This window comes from Stegostoma tigrinum, chromosome 38 (genome assembly GCF_030684315.1).
Source record: "Stegostoma tigrinum isolate sSteTig4 chromosome 38, sSteTig4.hap1, whole genome shotgun sequence".
Lineage (NCBI taxonomy): Eukaryota > Metazoa > Chordata > Chondrichthyes > Orectolobiformes > Stegostomatidae > Stegostoma > Stegostoma tigrinum.
In genome coordinates, this window is record NC_081391.1 from 14,826,327 (window position 1) to 14,846,774 (window position 20,448).

Sequence of the window (20,448 nt, forward strand, 5' to 3'; positions counted from 1 at the left end):
TCTGAGATTCACTGGAACTAAAAGCAGGTCATGGACAGAAAGGCTAGAGTGGGAGGAATGTGGAGAGTTGAAATGATAGCCAATTGTATCTTACTATTTACTTACTCCCTCTCTCTCTCTCTCTCTCTGCCTGTTTTTGTTTTAAAAGATGAAAAAAATGGCCAAGTTAGTCATCCTTCAGGAACTCCAATCCGAGGGGCCCAAAGCATGCCCAGAGCATGGAACGATTCAGAGTCTGTGGAGCATTTCAAACGAGGTGACTCCAAACATTCATCCTCCTTGAAAGAGAAACCCAAGCTTTTATCTTCCAATGGCACACAAAGTCAACCGTAAAAAAAGGAAAAAAAAGAAAAAAAACTATTGGAAAATGAGGCATCTCACGCAATGTTTGTGAGGATGTAAATACCTTTTAAACATGAAGGAAAAATGGAACTGAATACAACCTCTATTAGTCCCATTTCATTTTATTATTTAAAGATTTAAGGGCCGTGACCTGAGGTTCAGGCTTTTGCCTTCTGAGTTCATTTACCCATGATGCTCATATTTGCTTCAGGAAATCATGGGACCTGTTTCCACAGTAACTGTATTCAACCTGGTATATCAGCGGAGACTGATGGTTTCAAGGCTTTATGCCTCTACAAAACACACCCCATGCAAACTCCACGCACCTTCCCACTGGAAGATGGGAATGTGGGTCGCGAGGGAAAACCGCTTACCACTCAGATCCAAAGCGGATCCAGCCAGGAAATTTAGCGGAATCCTTGTCCAATTTGCATCCAGCACTTTGTAGCCTTGTGGATCGGATCGGTTCAGATAAGTCGAAGGAAAAGCAAGTAGTTTTATACAGTTATTTCCCACTTTATTGTCGACACAGCAGGCTGCTAGAACTAGTCCTGTTTTATGCAAATATCGCCCACATGAGAGGCTTAAATGACCCAGCGCAACCGAAGCACAAACTGTTGTTCAATACTATTATTAATTCAACGGCTTTGAAAGTCCAAGTAAAAATTCTTGTTTGAAAACTCATGAAACACTTCAACGGTTAACCACCTTCTCCATCCTGGCTTTGGGCCACTGATTGTGGAGAAACTCACTCCCAGAATGTTGTGTTTACGTCGTTGTCCAGGGGGAAACTTTACTTTCTGCTGTGCTTCTGCCACAATTGTGGACAAGCTTCCCATTACAAATGAACCTGGGATGCCTCCATTATTTATTTATAATACAGCGATGGATATGTCCTGCAGCTCAGCATCCGAATGTCTTTAGAATACAAACTGTTTATATTGGAACACTGGGCCTCATCTCTGACCTCTGTGTTCTAGACCAGAATGTAAGATATGGTGACGAATCACAGGAATTGGGGCTAGAAATGAGTTTGGCTCTGGTGCAGTGTTTCGGATCAGGAGGTGGCCATTCAGCTCTATGTCCTGCCATTCATTTAGATCATCTCTTCAAAATGTGGGAGCTCCAGGAAATTATTTTCGACCTGCTCTACACACAGGGGTTAGAACTGGACTGAGAAATTGACAGGGATATGGTGAGTGAGCGATCAAGACAGGTACCGGTAAGGGGATTGATATTAATTCTTGCCCATTGGCAGGGAACAGGTAGCATCATGTTGGATTTATACTATGACTAATCTTCTTTCAAGATGGGAATTATAAAAATCTAGACAGAATTGTTAAATGTATCAGCCAAGAGATGCAGAGGTCACCTTCCATTGAGTTATAAGCAAGAACTTTATGACCAAGTGACTGTATATTAAAGAACTTGTCAAAAAAAGGAGGCATTTTGCCAAAGCCTTTCATCATGCACTCAGTACGTATGCAAAAATGCCAAATTTCAAACGATTGCAACAATTTATAGCGCAGGTAAAAAGATGGCTGATTCTCCATGGGGCAGTGCCCCAGCCAAAGTACCCATAAGCAAGTTCCAGGCCAGTTCAGAAAAAGTACAAGACTTGAACGCTGTTTATGAATAGATCGCTTTGGAAGAAGGAAGAGATTGTAGACTTGCATTTTTTAAAAATTACTGAGGACCTGATAGGTTCTTGATGCTTTCACCCTGCCAATGCATGGGCCAATCAGTTTGCTTTCTGGTCATTTTAATTATTACAATTTGAAATTTGGCATTCAGATTTTTGCCCTGATGAGTGCAAGATGAAAAGCATTAACAATGTATGTCCTCCCAGCTTTTACATAAGCAAGTACAAAATCTCTACCTTTTGGGCACCTAATATATTGCTGCTTCAATAGTTGGGGATTGAGATCCCAACACAAGGTCTCCTGGTAATTTTCTGAAGTGTCCCTGCCCTATTGGAGTCTCAGTCGTGAAGTCGATCATTGATCATTCCTGTCCTCAATCCGATACCAATTTAATTGGTAGCTAGCCTGTAATCTTGCTATACAAAAACATCTTTATCCCCTTACCAGCATTCCTGAGCCAATGACTTTCGCCAGGTTAATGACATTAACCAGCAATTTGTGATCGTTAGGACAGAGAATGTCGGAATGTGAAGGAAGGCAGTCTGCTACGCTACTCAAATCACAAGGCTGTCCCAACATTAGGGCTGGTGTGTATACTTGACCTGGTAAATTTTCAGTTGAAAACTGAAAGTTGTCCACAAAAAACACGTACCTTTAAATGAGGAAGACCATTTGGCCATCAAGCTAATTATCCCACAGCAACCCTCCCTGTTACGATCACCTTGTGAATGTCTGGCCTCCTAAACAGACCATCTCTTTCAGATTGTGCAAAGGGCTAACATCTTGAGCCTCAACCTATTTTTCACAAAGCAAAAGAAAAGCAGCCTCTCTACCTCGTGTTTTGCCTCCTGTTGGCAGAGCTTGTGGAAAATGGCTGAGAAAAATCAAAGGAAAGTAGATGCACACAGTAGCTCCCATTTGTGAAAACAAAATCAAGTATCAAAACATAGTTGCTCGGTAATACAAAACTCGATATCGCAGAAAGGAAAGTTGTGGTGCTGAAGCTATCTATCTTGCACTCATCAGGACTGACACAAGAACACCAAATTTCAAAGGAAGCAACCATTTCTACTGAATGAAAAAAAAAGGGACCTAATAGGCCAAGGCATGTCATGGAAAAAGCTTTTGCAGCTCGCCTCCTCTTCAAGCAACCATCAACATAGTTTATAGAAATAGTGAGCCTCTCTCACATTATTCCCCTTGATGAGGTGAACAGGGAGAAGGGCTGTACTGCAGGTTCAGACTCTAGGCTGGATAGACAAAGCCTTCATGCTGTCCTGTGTGTTTCTACCACCAATATTTCTTTCCTAGCCCCTTTCCTGATCATAGTTCCTGTATGTACACAATGTCCTAGTGTTTGTGTGTATTTTTTTATGTTGATAATATGCAGTAAGCTGAATGTACTGTACATCCAGTCCACAGATTATTTCTCAGTACAGAACTCGAAGAATTCAAGTTTGCTATGAACGATTGCAAAAGCAGCAGGATGTTTACGTGCAAGGTGGGGTTTTTCTCCCCATTCGCCACATCTTTTATTTGATGCCATCGATATAGTACTTCCTCATCAACTGAACAAACTTGTAAATTTGTATATGAATTTAGTGGGCTAGTTTAAATTAACAAATAAAAGTCATATATGAGAAATAAGCTAATCTTTCAGTTCGTTTTTTTTAATCATAGAAACTGCACGTTTCAACAAAATATGCAAAATCTAACATTGCTATGGCAAAATCTCTGAAAGGAGACCACATGCACCTTTGTTCTTGCATCAAGACACTAGATATAGCCAACACAGACTGGAAGATCCCAGATTTGTTCCTTAGCTTGTGCCGAAGTTGGGTTGTTACCATTGCCCCCACCACCACTAGGTCTTTTGGGAAAATCTGGAGTCAAAAATGTTGTGTGCTTCTGAGAGATGAGCACAGCTGAACCCAACTATCATCAATAGCCCAACTCTGCTGTCCAGATGCACACTTTAAAAGACCCACTGACCAAGCGTCTGTGAAATAATGGCATATTCAGAAGGAGTAACGGTGGCCTAAGATTTGTTTTGCTTCTTGCCAGAAAAGTGTGACTATTAAGCAAGTATCCTTCATATAGGATAGTTGCATTCAAAAATATGAAGAAAAATGAACAGATCTCCTGTGATTTTGCAGCCATGAATTAGATGATTCCTCATAAAGTGCAAGCAATATTAGATGATTTTTCTACTTTAATCCTTTATCGTGACAATGTCAGTCATTCAGTATTACGCAGGATGGAGTCTGCTCATTCTGGATGTCTAACAAAATGCAACACTGACATGTTATAAATGCAGGCATATATGTAGAATTAGAAGTTTTAAATTATGAAAGCTGAAAAATGTCAGAAACCAAACACAATACTAAAGTTATTCTTTTTATTTTTTAGTTTTCTTGTGAGATGCAATGTATGATCTTAAGAGTTATATTACATCCAGTATTGATAGACTACCTTGGGCTTTCTGTAAATTAACAGCTCATCGTAGCAACAAGCTAGCACCATCAGTGCAGTTATGGGTTGAAGCCAAAGCATGCCTTTTATCTGGCACTGTCTCTGTGTAAGTTTCTTGTCAGCAAGTGTTCGAGTGCTCTCCCAGTGGAGGACTCCACACTATCAATTCACACTTTTCTCAAGACCTCCTAACAAGGGTGATAAAAATCTAAAAGTCTACAAACTGTCAAATCAAATTATATGCAAGACAACTGGGGTGGAATTTGCCTTGGTGTATCATTTCAATGCATCATACCTGGCAAAATCTTAGGCATCCTTATCACAAGCTCAGAAGAAGCAAAGATTATTCAAGTCCAGAGATGAGATGATGCAAAAAGAAATCATTGCCAATACTCTTCCATCACTCCAGCCACTGAGATCGAGAAACAGTCTTCCCTGCAGTAAAACCAAACCCCTTTGCTTTCTTTGGAATGAGGTAAGTTCCACCTTGTAGTCACACCAAATGACTAAGCTCATACCTAAAAAAGTCAAGCAGTCGCGTTACAGTCCACTAGCCTAGGAGTGAACCTTCTACAAAGTATACACATCTGCTCAATAATCAGATTTTTAAAAAAACACTACGTATGCCACCCCAAAAAGAATGTCATAGCTTCAGAGAGAGACTGGCTTCATTGTCACTCAAACGTATCAGCACAGTCCAATATAACCTTCAACCCTGATATGTACATGTAACACAATGCATTTCAGCACTCCCGTTACCCTGTCAACAACACCCAGTGAGTTCTGTCACCAATTGTTTCTACATATTTCTGTCTTAAGATCTTTGCATACAAAAGAAATCAAAAACAATAATATGGAAGTCCTGCACTTAATAACACAATGTACAGTGGATACATTGGGGAGTGATAAATCTAGCTGTTAAAAAAAAATCTGTGGCATCTGGCAACATAACTCATTCGTAGTTGCAACTCTCATGAATTCAGACCAGAGATGCCTCCTTGGTTTGCAAAGCCCTCACTCGCAATTAGACAGGCACAGTTTCTATAAATGACATGAGACATGTCACATTTCTAATTATTCAGTCCCTCCACCGCATACACAAAGTAATTTGGCATTGTAGCTACCCAAACTGCAAATCTTTATATACACAGAAGTAGACAGTTCCTCTCCTGTCCAAACTGTCTCCTTGAGCTTGCCACTGTCTCATATTACGACAAGGATCACATGGGTGATGTTCAATTACATGTGTTCTGAGCCAATCTTTGTAGGCTTGCAAGATCCAGAGATCCTGCATAGGGTTAGTCGCTTGGGTGTAACAGGATTAAAATCAGTATCGTTATCCCCGACTCTAGACCCACATCATCCTGAACCTGCAATGCCCACCAATTCCTGAATTATGGTTTGCTCATAAAACAGTGCTCAGTGGAGAGATGGACAGTCCTGTAGGGTAAACATGCCAAATTTGACCCCACAAATATGCATTTAAATGGAGAAGTAAGATGGTGCTATCTGGTGCTCCAAGCCACCAGCTAGTCAATCTAAGCAGTGTTGATACAGCCTATGTTTTGCTCCAGTTAACAAAAGGAACACAAACTGCCAAAAATAAATAGTATTTGCACCTGACAGTAGAAACAAAAGAAAATCAAATCCACTAATCATTGGTAAAACTTTTAAATATTTTGTAACTTTTGCACAGACCACCGAACTGTGGTGTAAATCGGCAAAAAGTTAACAAAAGCAATAGATTAATAAATGCATCGAAGTACATTGCCTTGTTACGGTCATTAAAAATTAGACCTGGAAACCCTGGCACCTCATAACCCAATCGACTTCAGATGTGACTGACAGATTGTGTCAATTACGCCACCTAATCTGACTAGTTTCACAAGCAGGTATTCCCCCCCAACATCCCCTACTTCCTTTAGAACCCAGTGGCCTTCACTGTAGAATTCAAGTAAAGTTGTGTACTAGCTGTACTCTAAAATCCAAGGCAGAGATAGCTGACATCACAACTGATTTGCTAATGGTCAAAAGGTGCTCATTTCTAACCACTCCTTCCTTTCCTGGAAGAATTGGTCCTGACTGGGCTATAGTCCTACTCATACTGTCCTGGAGAATGAAAAACAACATTCAAATTATAGCCATTGAAAAGAAAACTTTCAAAGTGCATATCTGACACAAAAAAAATCCATAGGCACTTGAATTATTGCTAGCAGGCAAAAACCAGATATTTTACTAACTCTGCTTTCCACAATTGATCTTCAGCCCCTAACTAAGAAATGCAGCAACTCTCGAAGATGTTATAATGGTGAAAGGAGAAAATAAATGGGACCTCATTAGAGGTCACACTAACCAGTCACTACAAATAAAGATTCTTAAATTGGCTTCAGAATTAAAAATCTTGGAAAAATACAGGACAAGTGCCAAGATCTTGAGGAAACCTCACATGACCCAATGCTTCTTTAATCTCAGAAATGTCATGGTAGCACAGGAGGAAAACACTGGCAAGCCAGTGGACGTGTTTTATTCAGTTAGTCTTGTGGTCATACCCCTATATAGAAGATTAAAAATATTAATGGAGCAGTGAAAAAGGGAGAAGAGCCACAGTTAAAATTGTTTCACAACTTAAAACCACTGTCTTCCATTAATCACATTTCCTACCATCTTCCAAACGATACAATCTCATTGCTACCAGAAGACAGTGAGCTAGAACTTTCATCTGTGATGCTATTTTCATCCTTTCATGCTAAAACTTAAATTGGTTCCAAAGGGCAATGCGCAGTAAAACTCAGATGAATAACGAGATGATTTAAACCCATAGGCACAAGGTGGTGATTCACACCCACAATTCTAACATCATCTATGGAAATATTTTCACCTACCCTACCATGCCAAGTCAGTAGTGTAATACATTAATGCTAAAATTAAAGAATTAGAATTTATAGTAGTCTTCATCCCACCCCATGAACACAGACTATAGTGCAAACGAGCCCTAATTCGATCCTGCCCAGTAATCGTGCTCTGTGGAAAATGGAGAAATGCCATATTGGTGTAGTTTTTCCCCCCCAAGGCTGGGCTGAAGCATGTTATTAACACAGGAGAGCGAGGACATTACTCTGCAACAAGTACACGCTATTATCGTGTATCCTGAGCTGACAATGGAAAGTGTTCTGTTCCCCAGCATGGGTTCCTTTCATCTAGTGAGCAGAAAAACCCAATGCCTACATGAGTCAAAAAGTTACTACTTCTATGGAACATTCAATTGCCATGGGTGCTTTGCTCCCTTGAGGTCATATGAGCTCAGGGCCACTTCTAAGCTCACCAATAACTCAAAGAATGCATGCAAGATATAAAAGAAGTTGCAGGACATGAAGGAATATCTGGCCCACTGAGATCGTTAAATGCGGGTTATATAATAAAGCTGATTTGTTGGCACCAACTAATGATATAACTAGAAAAAGAGGAGCAGTGGGGAAAGGAGAAAGGAGCAACAGGCCCTGTAAAGCAAAAACCATCTCTAGCTTGTTTACAAATATACTTCAGTAATTGTCAACAAATGAAAGCAATAAAAAGCCTACATGTATACTACAGAGGCTTTTATCTGTTCTATCACATCAATCATAAAGCTATTTCTCAATGGAACTTTCTGATCTCATTGCTCTTCTGCACATTTGTGGTAGTCAGGGCACTGGCCATGGCAAACTAGAGAGTGCTAAGGAAGGACCTAAGTGGATACTTCAGGCGTGTCAGTTATTTCATGAACACTGACTGATCCATAACTGACAGCAAGCAAGTTATGAGAATCTTCTGCAGAAGTGAAAAAACTCATGACTTGCCATCACTGGGGACCTGAGTCAGTGGGCTTGGAGGGTGGGAGAGCAAATTGACACAATGTCGTTACATAAAAGTTGATAGTCAATGAGGCTCTCGGAAAAGACTACTGCTGTATGGGTAGGGGGTTCAACACAGTCACCACTTTGGGCCACTTGGTATCACTGATTTGTTGGTCACTTATTTCTTCAACGTTGCCATGGGCAACATGATTCCTTAAGTTATTATTCTTTCCACTAAAGAAAATATTTCTAATATCCATGATATGCACGGGCTGCTTGGTTCATCTGTGGTTCACGTGGTTCTGGGGCTGCGGTATGCCACAGAGGAGAACATCTGTTAAGTCCCTCATCACAGCCGTTTCCTTGGGGTCGATGAGATTAAACTCCCTGACAAAGATCAGAAAGTGTGTGTACACAGTATTGAGATGTGGGTACAGTTCAAGGGCCACAACTTCCTTGAAGTGAGCATAGTAGATATGAGCAAGAACATGGAAGAGGTAGCGGCAGATCTTCTGGACGAGTGATTCAAAGGTACTCGGGAAATCTTTACCTGTCGATAAAATGGGAGATCAGTCAACTTCGCAAGAGCAATGACTCTATATTTGGACAATCATAAGCATGCACACAAAACAGATTAATGACAGGGGTGAGAATTTTCAAAATTTTGTCCAGCATTCAACTGTTGTATGAGGAAGAAAACAACGTAGAATTTATCCTCTTTCCAGTTGATGTGAACAAACAGCAGCTTGAGCTGGTTAACACAGTAAATTTTGGACTTCTCACATAAGTTATTGATCCAACATCTGTAATGACTAACCTCAATTACTAAGGTCACTAATACACCATGTATGTCTAGGTTCATATAGATTGTTATAGTATTCATTTGCCAAGTAATCATTTTGGGAACGAAAGTCAGAGAGTAAAAGTCAAGTTTGCACCAATTCATTTACAAACATTGTAGGTTTGTGTAAGCAGACTTGTTTGCAACAGGCAGATATCTTGTCACACATGCCAAACATTTCTTAAATACATTTGAAAAACTCACCATACTTGGTAGGGAAAATTTCCTCATCAGTCAAGAGTTTTTGGATGTGCGTCATCACTAGGTCAACATACTGTGGTGCAGTACACTTTATTTTCTTCCCTCGTTCATCTATCCAGAAGTATTGACTGCAACAATCAACCAGATTATAGGAGACAGGATAAACAACATGGAACCTTATTACGTATCTGTGTGGCCAGGATCACTGACCATCTGCAATGTCCTCAACAATAAACAAACTCTATCCTATCAATTCTAGCATATTTCGGAACACAGGACAGTAGCTCATTCAGTCCCTCGAGCCTGTTCCAATACATGGAATGAGCAGATTGCTTTATAAGGAAAAGCTAGACAGGCTAGACCTGTATCTTGTAGCCTTTAGAAGAGCCAGAGGCGAATTAATTGAAACAAACAAGAATCCTGAGGGGATTTGACTTGTTGGATGTCGAAGGGATACATCCTCTTGTGGGAGAATCTAGAATGAAGGATCTAAAATGGGGTCAAAAATAAAGGGTTACCCATTTGAGGTAGTGAGGAAATATTTTTTCCCCCCTCTGAGGGTTGTGAGTCTTTGCAATTCTCTTCCTCCAACGGCAGTGGATGCCAAATTTTTAAACATTTTTAAGGTAGAGATTGGGTGATTCTCAATCACCGAGGAGATGAAAGATTATCAGGGATGTGCAAGATTGTAGAGTTAAGGTCAAAATCAGATCAACCATGAAATTACTCAATGGTAGGGGAGGCTTGAAGTGCCGAGAGGCCGAGTCTTGTTCCTCGACTGTACAATCCATCCACTTGATCAAATCACAGCTCATCTGTACCTTGACTACATTTAGCTGCATTCGGTCTGAATCCTTTAATATCCTTAGTTAGTAAAGAACTGCCAACTGTACTCTTGAAACATTTCTAATAACCCAGCATCCAGAAATATTTGGGGGAAATGAGAATTTCTGCACAGGATTTAATTGAACATCATTAAAGACTAGACAGATGAAAAGGTGCTGCACTGGCCATTTTCCCATTTGGATTAACAGAATATATTTGTTATGCTTGCAGGAATATTTAATTCTTGAGGTCAGTCAAGGCTATTTCAATTGACTGGACAGCTGGTTTGTGATGCATGTGTTCAATTCCCACATTGGCTGAGGTTCTTCAACTATATACTCTAATCCAGCTCTGTGATGCCACCACCAAGCTCGACAATAAAATCTCACAAACTGAGCGCTGTTCACCAAATATATTCTTCTCAGCTCTGGAACCTCTCTCCTCTGTGAGCTTTATGTGAAATAAGTTGGGCAGACTCTGCCAGGTTCATCCAAGATATAGGTATGACAATGGAATGCATTGTCCAAAGCCTGCAATATCCCTATTATCAGATTATCATTCTTTACCTGAGGCGAAGTAACCTTTGCGTTAAACTCACCCTCGGTCATCTCTCTCCAATGAGACAGCAATGAGACGGTGGTAACTTTCACTGTATACTCTGATGCCACCACCAAACTCGACAATAAAATCTGACAAACCAAGTGCTGTTCTACAAGCATAATCTTTTCAACTCAGGAACCTCCCTCCTCTAGGTGAGCTTTATGTGAAATGAGCTGGATAAACTCAACCTTATTGATTGATTTTTCCCTTTAATTCTCTCATTCTTTATGTTGAAATGGATCTGACTGTCACATTTCTTCTCTGTGTACTCTGTAGAGCTGGGTGATGAATAGACTCATCTGTGATTTTAATTGTTGTATGTTTCTTAAAGATGACACATTAGCAAATCAAGTTCTTGTAGGGAGTTGTTCTATATAAAATAAACTTAAGTACATCAAAATAGATAGCATAAAACACTAGCAAATACTTACACATTACACGCATTCATCACAGGACAGCTTTCTGCTGTGCAGAATTCAGAGATAGCACTGTACTGCAGATTTATGTGATTGAAGAATGTCATTGCTATCAAAACAGAAATAATTAGGTACATATATGTGAGGCGTTTAAAATTAAAATTAATTTCTGTAGTAACAAAATTCTTGCTTTACCTTCTTCCTCTCTCTGACAGTGCACTCCCCCCCCCATTTTCATTTAGGAACATGGCTCGTGGGCACGTACACCCCTTAGTACTGCATCTTACAAGTGATTCTAGAGAGTCAGTGAACATTTCAACCCCATAGGAAATCACAGCCAGCCTAGATATTACCCTCTTTTGAAGTCCAGCAGAGTTCTTCTTCCTAATATAACATATGCTGAAATCAATCTTTACTATCAGCCAGGCTGACACCAACTAACTTTACAAAGCCAGAGAATCAGATCTTGGCACCTCCTGGTCGGACTGGCTCAGTGCCACACTGTGTAAAGTATTTATAACCCAGTAAGCCATCTAAGGAGCACAAGGTCAATTGTTGTATCATTAATAATTTTCCGGGCTATCCGAAGGTGCTCCGGGTCTGCAGCAAGATTTACAATGGATACTGACAACTCCGTGGATTCAGTCCACAGAATCTACTGGAGATTAATGTGAATTATTATGTTGCAGTCAGGAATGAAGCACAACAAGTCTCTAATGGGAGTGTTCATGATGGTACAAAACAATAGAATGGAAAATCAATACTCCACTTTAATGGCTTCTCTGCCTGAAGGAAGGAGCAGAGAGTTTCCAGTTCAGTTCTTGATTAGTGTACCATCATTGAGGAAAGAATGCATTACTTGAACAGATTTCACAACAGAAAAACCAGATATTCTCTTACTGAGCCCTCCAGTGACTCAGTCAAGGCTGTGGTTCATTCATAATACACATACGACAGTGGAATGCATTGTCCAAAACATCCCTATCATCAGATTAAGAAGAACAAGAATTGCCTCATTCGGTCACATTAAGTCAGTGCCCTGCTCACCACAACTGCATGAGAGCTACTTATGTGAAAGTAAAGACATTGCTTGTGAAAAAGAAAACAAAGAGAAAGTGAAAGCAAGATACATATACCTGTGAATTTACAGCAAGTCAGTCACCACGTGAAACAAACAAGACAGGTTTGTTTCGTGATGATCTCCCATCAGAAACGGTTGCAAGCTGTGCTTCTGGAACATTAACTTACAATGTTTCTAAGACACCAGCAGATGTGATGCATATTAGTAGCATTTCTTTCTTGACTTTTTTGAACATTTCATTTATTACGTTTCATTTTATAATTGTGACGAGAAAAGTGAGCTACAAGATGGTGAATAGAAGAACAATGTGCTGGGAAGTTATTAGCATTTAACACCGAAAATAATTTGTACATATCACAAACAGCATACAGAGGTCTACTGTTGTGGAGTTTAACAAGGGTTAAAAGTCCTTTAGGTGTCACAATTTGACTACAGTTGGTTACACCCTTGTCAAAGTCAAAGTTAGAACACTAACCCTGAGGATATTCTGCAATGATGTCCTGGGACCAAGACCCAAAAAAAAACCCCATTTTCCATTGTGTCAGAAATGATTTCAAACAGCAGAGCATTATCCCTGATTCCCATTGATTACTGTTGTGTTTGGGCTACTTGATGTCATACTCTGTCAAATGCTGCTCTGATATCAAGGACAGTCACTTTCATTTCACTTTTAGAATTAAGCTCCTCTGTCCATGTTCAGGCCAGGATCAGGCAGAACCCAGATCGAGTGTCAGTCTGCAGGATGCTGCTGAGGAAGCACCATATCTTGCCTGCTTGTTCACACCATTAAAACCAATGCACAACATTTCTGCATTTACCCAGACGACAGTGACTAAGTGGAAAATGCTTGGGACATTTTGGAAATTTGTGAGAAAGCTCAGACTTCTCCTGTGAAAGTATCAATAGATGATTTCAGTTTCATTGTCTGCCTGCAAGGTTCTTGTCCATTTCCCTGTAATTTACCAAATATAGTTATTATTTCACACAGCTTATGCTATAAATACGTCTCAAAATGAGAGTCTTAGCTTGTACTGAAAGCAACATTTTATCTATACATATTTAAACGTCCCTCTTATGGAGCTCTCCTTAAAAAGCACCACATCCTGAAGAAAAAAAGAGACAAACCAAGTGAATTTTTTTCAGAAATTTGCAGATGACTTCTTTAAAATTTGCCGTGACATATTTAAGAGCACTACAAGATGACTGTCTCACACAATTTTACCCCTACCTCTCTATCTCCTCAGCAAACTGCCACCCTTTGATTGAACAAGCCTAGGAAGTCACCAAGGAAAACAAACAGGAGGCTGGAAGAACACAGCAAGCCAGGCAGCATCTGGAGAAAAGGATCAGTTAACATTTCAGATATTACCTTTCTTCAGGACTGGATGTGGGAGCAGGAGGAACTGCAGATAAAAAAAAAAGAGAAGGGGAGAGGTGCAGGCAGATGGAGGTGATAGGTGGACACTGGTAGTAGGTACAACCTCGGTGGTCAATGGGAGGAACAAATCTGGTTGGTGGTTGAAAAGGAGGGTCACAGAACGTGGAATGAAAAGGAAGAGGTGGGGCTGGGAAGGGAGACGGGGAATGGGTGAAAAGGTTATTTGAAATTGGACAACTCAATGTTATGTGCTCCAGTCCTGAAGAAGGGTAATACCCAAAAACATTGACTGCTCCTTTCCTCCAGATGCTGCCTGGCTTGCTGTGTTCTTCCAGCCTTCTGTCTGTCTACCTTGGACTTTGGCATCTACAGTTTCCTCTTGTCTGTAAGTCACCAGGGAAAACAAGAGGAGAACAAATTCCACACCCATCAAACTGCCTCTGAAACTCCAAAGCACATACAATTCTCTTGTTGTGAACCTCTGCATTATTGCGAAATTTACTCACTGTTATTGGCCAACCATTCGTTCTGGTCAATTTCTCTGGGCAAGCTCACAAGCATGGGCAAATCTGCATCAGACACCCGGGCTGAGGTATATTCTGCCTCGAGATACAACTTCTTCTCTTCAGTCGATGGCAGCTTTTCATCTGGCTTTGATTTTGCAGTCTTTCTGAGGAGATAAAGGTAACATATAAATAAAATCAGAAAAAGGTTACACGTATTGAAGAATAAAACACGGTTTATTAAATTGCAGGTACAAGTTGGCAATGTTCTATTTTCTAATCTACCACTATTCACAAATTCAGTCAGTTTACTACAGTAAGCAATACATAAGTACATAGACAGTGCACATATACTAACACCAGGAGTAGTTTGAGAGCTTGCTGGTTAGGCAAGTATTGCATCCAACAGGGATCCAATCCATTTCCTAATTATACCTAGTGCTGTAGTGTCAGACCTTGGAAGCACTGTTCCCATTACCATTTTAACATCTTCTGCTCAAACAGGATACAAGATAAATACATGGAGTCTCTCCTCAACCACTATCCCCCTCTCCACCACCCTAACATTTGCTCCGTTTCCTTTCCTCACCAAAACATTTTATTTCTATCCTCTGATTATATTCCCATCTTCCTCCTCAAACTGTACAATGAAGCATCATAAAATAGTTGCTCTATCTCCCCTTTTGCATTGTTACCATGTTGAAATCGAGATCTGTTTTTACATCTTGTTTTATTCCAATTTGTTAAAATTGAACTGTCTCCACGTCTTTCCAATTTTTTACAATCTAAAGCCAACTATGATATTGAATAAGCATTCACTGCATTCTATCTTCTTAAACCTTCAAATTTTGCTGGTGTCCAAATCCCTGTTGTAGCTGTTTTCCCTTATGATTATTACAATTCCCTCTAGTGTGATAGGAACCTCCTCACTCAACTCTTCTTCACAATAGTGCAGTCCTGATGGGAAAAGATTACCCAACAGAAGAAAAATTCCATGCATCCTTAATGACCCTTATCAGACATGCATCATACATTCAAACTCCAAAATAAAACAAAACAAGGAAGTAGAAAACACCAAATTCTAACAATTGTGAATTTTTTTTACACACAGAATATAACGGATAAAAGGATCATCTGAAAACAATGCAGTTTTAATTAAGAGCTCAGAATTTGAAGCCAAATCTCAATTTTCGATGGTGCTATGCATTGGATTCCCACATGCAGTAGCACAAAAAATGTATTCAAAGAAAAATGGGCTGCCTATTCTGCTCATTTTACAGCACAAGCTCATTACAGCACCATGAGCCAGAGTCTTTTCCACACTGCCATTTAGGAAATTGTTTCTCATTCATGAGATTGTGGTGGGGTCAGGAAGAAGGAAATCAAAAGCAAAGGTTAAGTACTTAGAGACGTTATTACATGCCAATTGGAGCAAGTGGGATTTGAACCCAGGCTTCCTGGCTCAGAGCTAGGGACGCTATCCCTGCGCCACAAGAGTTCTTCAAAAGCAAACGTTGATTTCTTTAAATCAACTTGTCAGAGATGCAGGTGCAGGTGGGACTTGAACCCGGGCCTTCAGTCCTGGTGTAGGGACACTACAACTGCATCACAAGAGTTCCAGAAGCAAACTTTATGACATTTTATCAAATTAAAATCTACCGTGTCTTGTTTGGAACACTTGTTCAGCACACCTGAAAATGCCACAATGTCACAAGTGCCGTTGCACTCTACAATATTTCCAGCTAAAAGGGCCAAATGCAATCTTCATAAAACAGCAATGAAGCACACCCAAAACCAGGATGAAAAATAATCAATAAATATATACTAAAGCAGTTATAAAAACTAAAACATTTAGCAAGGAGAACAGCAAAACAACGAAATCTCTGGAAAAAAACTTTTCACCTTAAAGAGTACCAACTTGATTTGTCAGTACCTCCAGAATATATCATACTAAAATCACACAAAAAGTTATATCATTCATATTATTCTTTCCCTGTGCCAGCTCTCAGCTGCCCTGGATGAAGAGGTTTCTCCAGAGTGCAGCCACAAATGCCCTTATTGAGGTTAATAGCCATCAACACATTGTGGACCTGTGAGGAAAGACAGATGTGGAGAGGTGGTGGAGGTGTCAGGTGGCAAACACACTAGAATAGAAAATTTAAAAATCTCTAACAGAATTGCTTGTAAGAATAATATACAGGACTTGCAATTTATAAGACCTGCTTTCATCCCAATGTGATCATGTGACAGAGAAAATCATCACAGAATGAAAACCAGGGAAATTAATATGAAGAAAGTCACCATTTAGAACTAAGTATGTAAGATCATTCACTTGTGGGATGTGGGCATCACTGGTTGGGCCAGCATTTATTGCCCAGCCTTAGCTGGTATTGAGAAGGTAATGAGCTACCTTCTTGAACCACAGCAGGCACACTCACTGTGCCCTTAAGGAGGGAACTCCAGGACTTTGACCCAGTGACTGTAAGGGAACAACAATATATTTCTAAGTCTGAATGGTGAGTGGCTTGAAGGAGAAACCTGGAAATAATGGATGTTCCACATGTCTGCTGCCCTTGCCCTTCTAGATAGTAGTGGTTATGGGTTTTGCAGGTGCTAGCAAAGGATCTTTGGGTGAATTTCTGCAGTGCATCTTATAGGTAGTACACAGCATCAGTGGTGGAAGGAGTGAATGTGGTGCCAATCATTTGATTGAAACATATAAGATCCTCAGGAGTCTTGACTAAGTGGATGTGGAAAGAGTGCTTCCTATTAAAGGGAGAATCCAGAACCAGAGGGGGTGTTCGCCATTTAAAAATAGAGGGGACATTCATTTACAACAGATGAGGCATTTTTTTTCCTCAGAGGTTTCTCTCAAGAGGTAAGAAACAGGAGGAGTAGGCAATTCTGGCTCTTGAGCTTACTGTACAACCTATTTTCATTCACCATTTTGACAGAACCCTGTGGTTCCTGATTCAGTGTTACATTTCTCACCTGGCTGCTCAGTTCCATTCACTCCAACTGCCATTCAGCTGCAATGCTAATGATTGAAATCCAGACTCCCTGTGAGCAACACCACATGGGTTGTTTTTCCAGCAACTGGAGTGAAGGGAACTGAGCAGCCAGGTGAGAAATGTAACACCTAGTCAGGAGCCACAGGAGTCAGAACTGAAGTATGGATGGGAAAATACATGAGACTGGAGTTGAATTTGATGAAGTAGGTATCCTGTTTGTTTGGACCAGGCAGCAGCAAATTCCCAGGGCCGAGAAAAATGCAGGTATTACAGCAACAGACTGAAAGCACAGTGATTAGCTCTGTATAGCATGTCATCAATTTTTAAAAGATATTCATTTTAGTAGCCTTCTTGACTCACAGCAACACTTGAAATTTGATGACTAGGTTTGGCAATGTTTCTATATTTCTATTTTGTTTCTACTCCCAAATGACGAATATGTTTAATTGTCAGTTACTGCCATTTCCTATACTGTCATCTTCAGAAAGACACTGATGTAACTGCAACAGAAAAAAACATACATTTTGAGAACAGAATGCTAAATCGATTCAGAGGTTAAGAAGAGGAATAAAGAAAAAAGGCAAGTTGTTAAAAGGTCAAAAGAAAAAGAAAAAAAGGGAACATAATGCATGCAAGAACAAGCAGAAGTGAATAAATATGAATGACTGGTAGCTTGAGCAGATTGGTTTAAGCCCGCTAACATTAGTGTTCAGATTTCCCCAGGGCTTTTGCAGCCATACCAGTTCAGGCTTGTTGCATTCCACAATTAATCATTACTGTTTGACTCTCAGCTTCTCTTTTGTCTACTCCTCTGCTTGCTTTCTGTCAGTTACCAGACAGCACCTGGGCCAAATACACCTCAGCCAAAGGATATATTGACTACTTAGGGAATTTTGTAGGAATCATGTGAAGTAGTGGAGAATGCGTCTTTTGCACCATACAAAAGTCTGGACCTTGAGGGAATTTGGCGGTTTGATTAGTAGGAATTAATCCTTCTTTGTTTTTACAAGTTCATATTTAAAACCATTTGTCACCGAATTTTGCAACTGTAAGGCAGTGTTCTACAGCTGAGGCAATAAACCTTTCAACAGATTGTTAAAATGTGGTGATGTAGACAAGAGAATTTTTAAAATTAATTGTCTTTCACTTTCCTCTTCTCTATAAGCAATAGAATAAGGTTCTATTGTTTCTAACTGAGTGGTCACTTATATATGAACAAGTCACAACCCTGCGAGGGTCACAGAATAAACAACTAGGGACATGAATGCAGCAATAGCAATGGTGGTTGTGGAGTGGAGATTCAGTTCCGACAGTACATGGATCAGCTTCAAAGGCCCTTTTAAATACAATTGCACTATTATTGTGTGAGGTGAATTTGAGATGACCTTGAGGTCTGATCGCTTCCAGCAACAAAACCTGTAAAACATTTGCAATCCTATTTCCTTTCTGTATGGCTGTGCCCAGTCGTCATTTGAACACCCTCCTGCTCAACACCCCTCCACCCTTGATTAACAATTCTCCCCTTTCTGCTGCTCCCTACATTCCCCTCAACCATTGTTCACACTGAGGGCACATCAACTGTGAAACATTAAAATGGGATCACAGCAGGCAAAGGTTTTGGAAGCCATGAGAACAGCATGAACCAGCAAACTATTTAACTGAGGGTTAGCAAAGGATGGGGCCTCACACTAAGACTTTTGTCTTGTTATCACTGAAATGTGTACTAACAACATCCTGGGATAACTGCTAATCAGAACTGAACAGGATGTAGGTACCATGGCTAGAACAGCAGGCCAGAAGTTCAGAATTCTATAACAAGTAACACTTCCTGACTCCCCAAAGCCTATCTACCATCTACAAAGCACAAGTCAGGACTGTAACAGAATACTCCCTACTTGACTGGATGGGTGCAGCTCTAAACAACAATCAAGAAGCTTGACACAATCCAGGACAAAAGCAGCCTGTTGACTGCCACCACATCCACAACCATTCACTACTCCACTACTGACATGCAACTACAGCAGTGTGTACCATCTACAAGGTGGACTGCAGAAATTCACCAAGTCCCTTTGTATCTTCCATGCCCACCGCCATTACTATCTAGACAGACAGTAGCAGCAGATAGATGGGAACACCACCCTCTGCAATTTACCCTCCAGCCCACTCATCATTCTGACTTGAAATATACTGCAGTTTCTTCAATGTCAATGATTCCAAATCCATGAAGCTTACTGGCCAACAGCATTGTGCCTATGCCAAATGGACTGCAATGGTTCAGGAAGGCAGCTCAACATCACCCTCTCAAGGTCAACCAAGAACAAGCAACAGACACCAGTCCAGTCAGATCAACCAAGAACAGGTGATAAATGGCAGCCCAGCCAGAGATGCCCACGATGAACGATCAATTTAAAAAAAAAAGGACTTCCTAGATAGTAATGAGGAGAAAGAACCTTAGCAGAAGTTTCTTCACCTCAGAATGTTGAGGTAGCCAGTTTGTATCCCTACCACAAGGAAGTGGATCAACTGAACCAGATGAATGATTGTATGACAGTCTCAATTCTAAGTTCCATCCTTCGTGGAATCCTGTATATGTTTACCTCAGTAATTCAAGATTACACAAAGATATTTCTCTCCCAACTACTTAAAAGCATTGAGACACAATTATGAATGCAGTCTCCACCAAATGAAGATGGCACTGTATGCAAATCTGAACCCAGTCTGAAGATCAATATTTGCATCAAGGACAATAGATATGGTCACCAGCTAACAACTAGTTTCCTGCATTATGTCATCAGAAATTACTGGTTGAACAAACAGCTCAACAAGTAGCTGAACCTGCAGGGAACGGTTAACTCAGTGGGGGCTGTAACAATATTACAAATAATTTTACTAACACTGGTCTGAGAAACAGAGAAATTAATACAGTAGATATTTCTGATCACTGTTTGGCAACTCTGCACTGATCATGTGATATTTTGGGCAGGTGATACCGCCGCCACCCCCCCCGCCCCCACCAACCCCCAAACTCCCTATCAAGCAGTTTGTGACATTTGCTGCCAGGTAAAACCATAAATAATGGCCACATAGCCTAAAAGATCTCAATTTGTAGATTTTGTTCTTGGATTGAAAATGGGCTGGTATCACCAGGTCCTCAGCTCTCAGCTACATGCTCAGGGCAAGATATTAGCTCACTGAAAGGGAAAAGTCCATTTTAGCCCATCTGACTTGCATGCAACTATATGGAGATGTTCTAAAAGGGACATTGGCAATAGAGTAGTTGAGGCTGTGGGTAATCACAAGGA

The 20,448-nt window shown here is 40.4% G+C and overlaps 2 protein-coding genes across 11 annotated transcripts in view; one reads left to right on the forward strand and one right to left on the reverse strand.

Annotated features, from left to right (window-relative positions):
* The window catches only part of LOC125447018 (serine/threonine-protein kinase BRSK2-like), a 183,179-nt gene extending 181,429 nt beyond the window's left edge, over positions 1-1,750 (forward strand). For all 5 annotated transcript variants that reach the window (XM_059640766.1, XM_059640767.1, XM_059640770.1 and 2 more), the window contains one exon: positions 149-1,750. In XM_059640766.1, the coding sequence (XP_059496749.1) occupies positions 149-333 (185 nt within the window). In that variant the 3' untranslated portion in view covers positions 334-1,750. The remainder of the gene's footprint in view (positions 1-148) is intronic.
* Positions 1,751-3,639: 1,889 nt separating this feature from the next.
* Positions 3,640-20,448, reverse strand: part of LOC125446982 (MOB kinase activator 2-like) — a 47,571-nt gene continuing 30,762 nt past the window's right edge. For 4 of the 6 annotated variants that reach the window (XM_048521050.1, XM_048521048.1, XM_048521047.1 and 1 more), the window contains 4 exons: positions 14,139-14,302; positions 11,189-11,282; positions 9,336-9,460; positions 3,640-8,840 (listed from right to left, as the gene is read on the reverse strand). In XM_048521050.1, the coding sequence (XP_048377007.1) occupies positions 8,572-8,840; positions 9,336-9,460; positions 11,189-11,282; positions 14,139-14,302 (652 nt within the window). In that variant the 3' untranslated portion in view covers positions 3,640-8,571. The remainder of the gene's footprint in view (positions 8,841-9,335; positions 9,461-11,188; positions 11,283-14,138; positions 14,303-20,448) is intronic. The other 2 variants (XM_048521049.1, XM_048521045.1) reach the window with 1 other exon arrangement.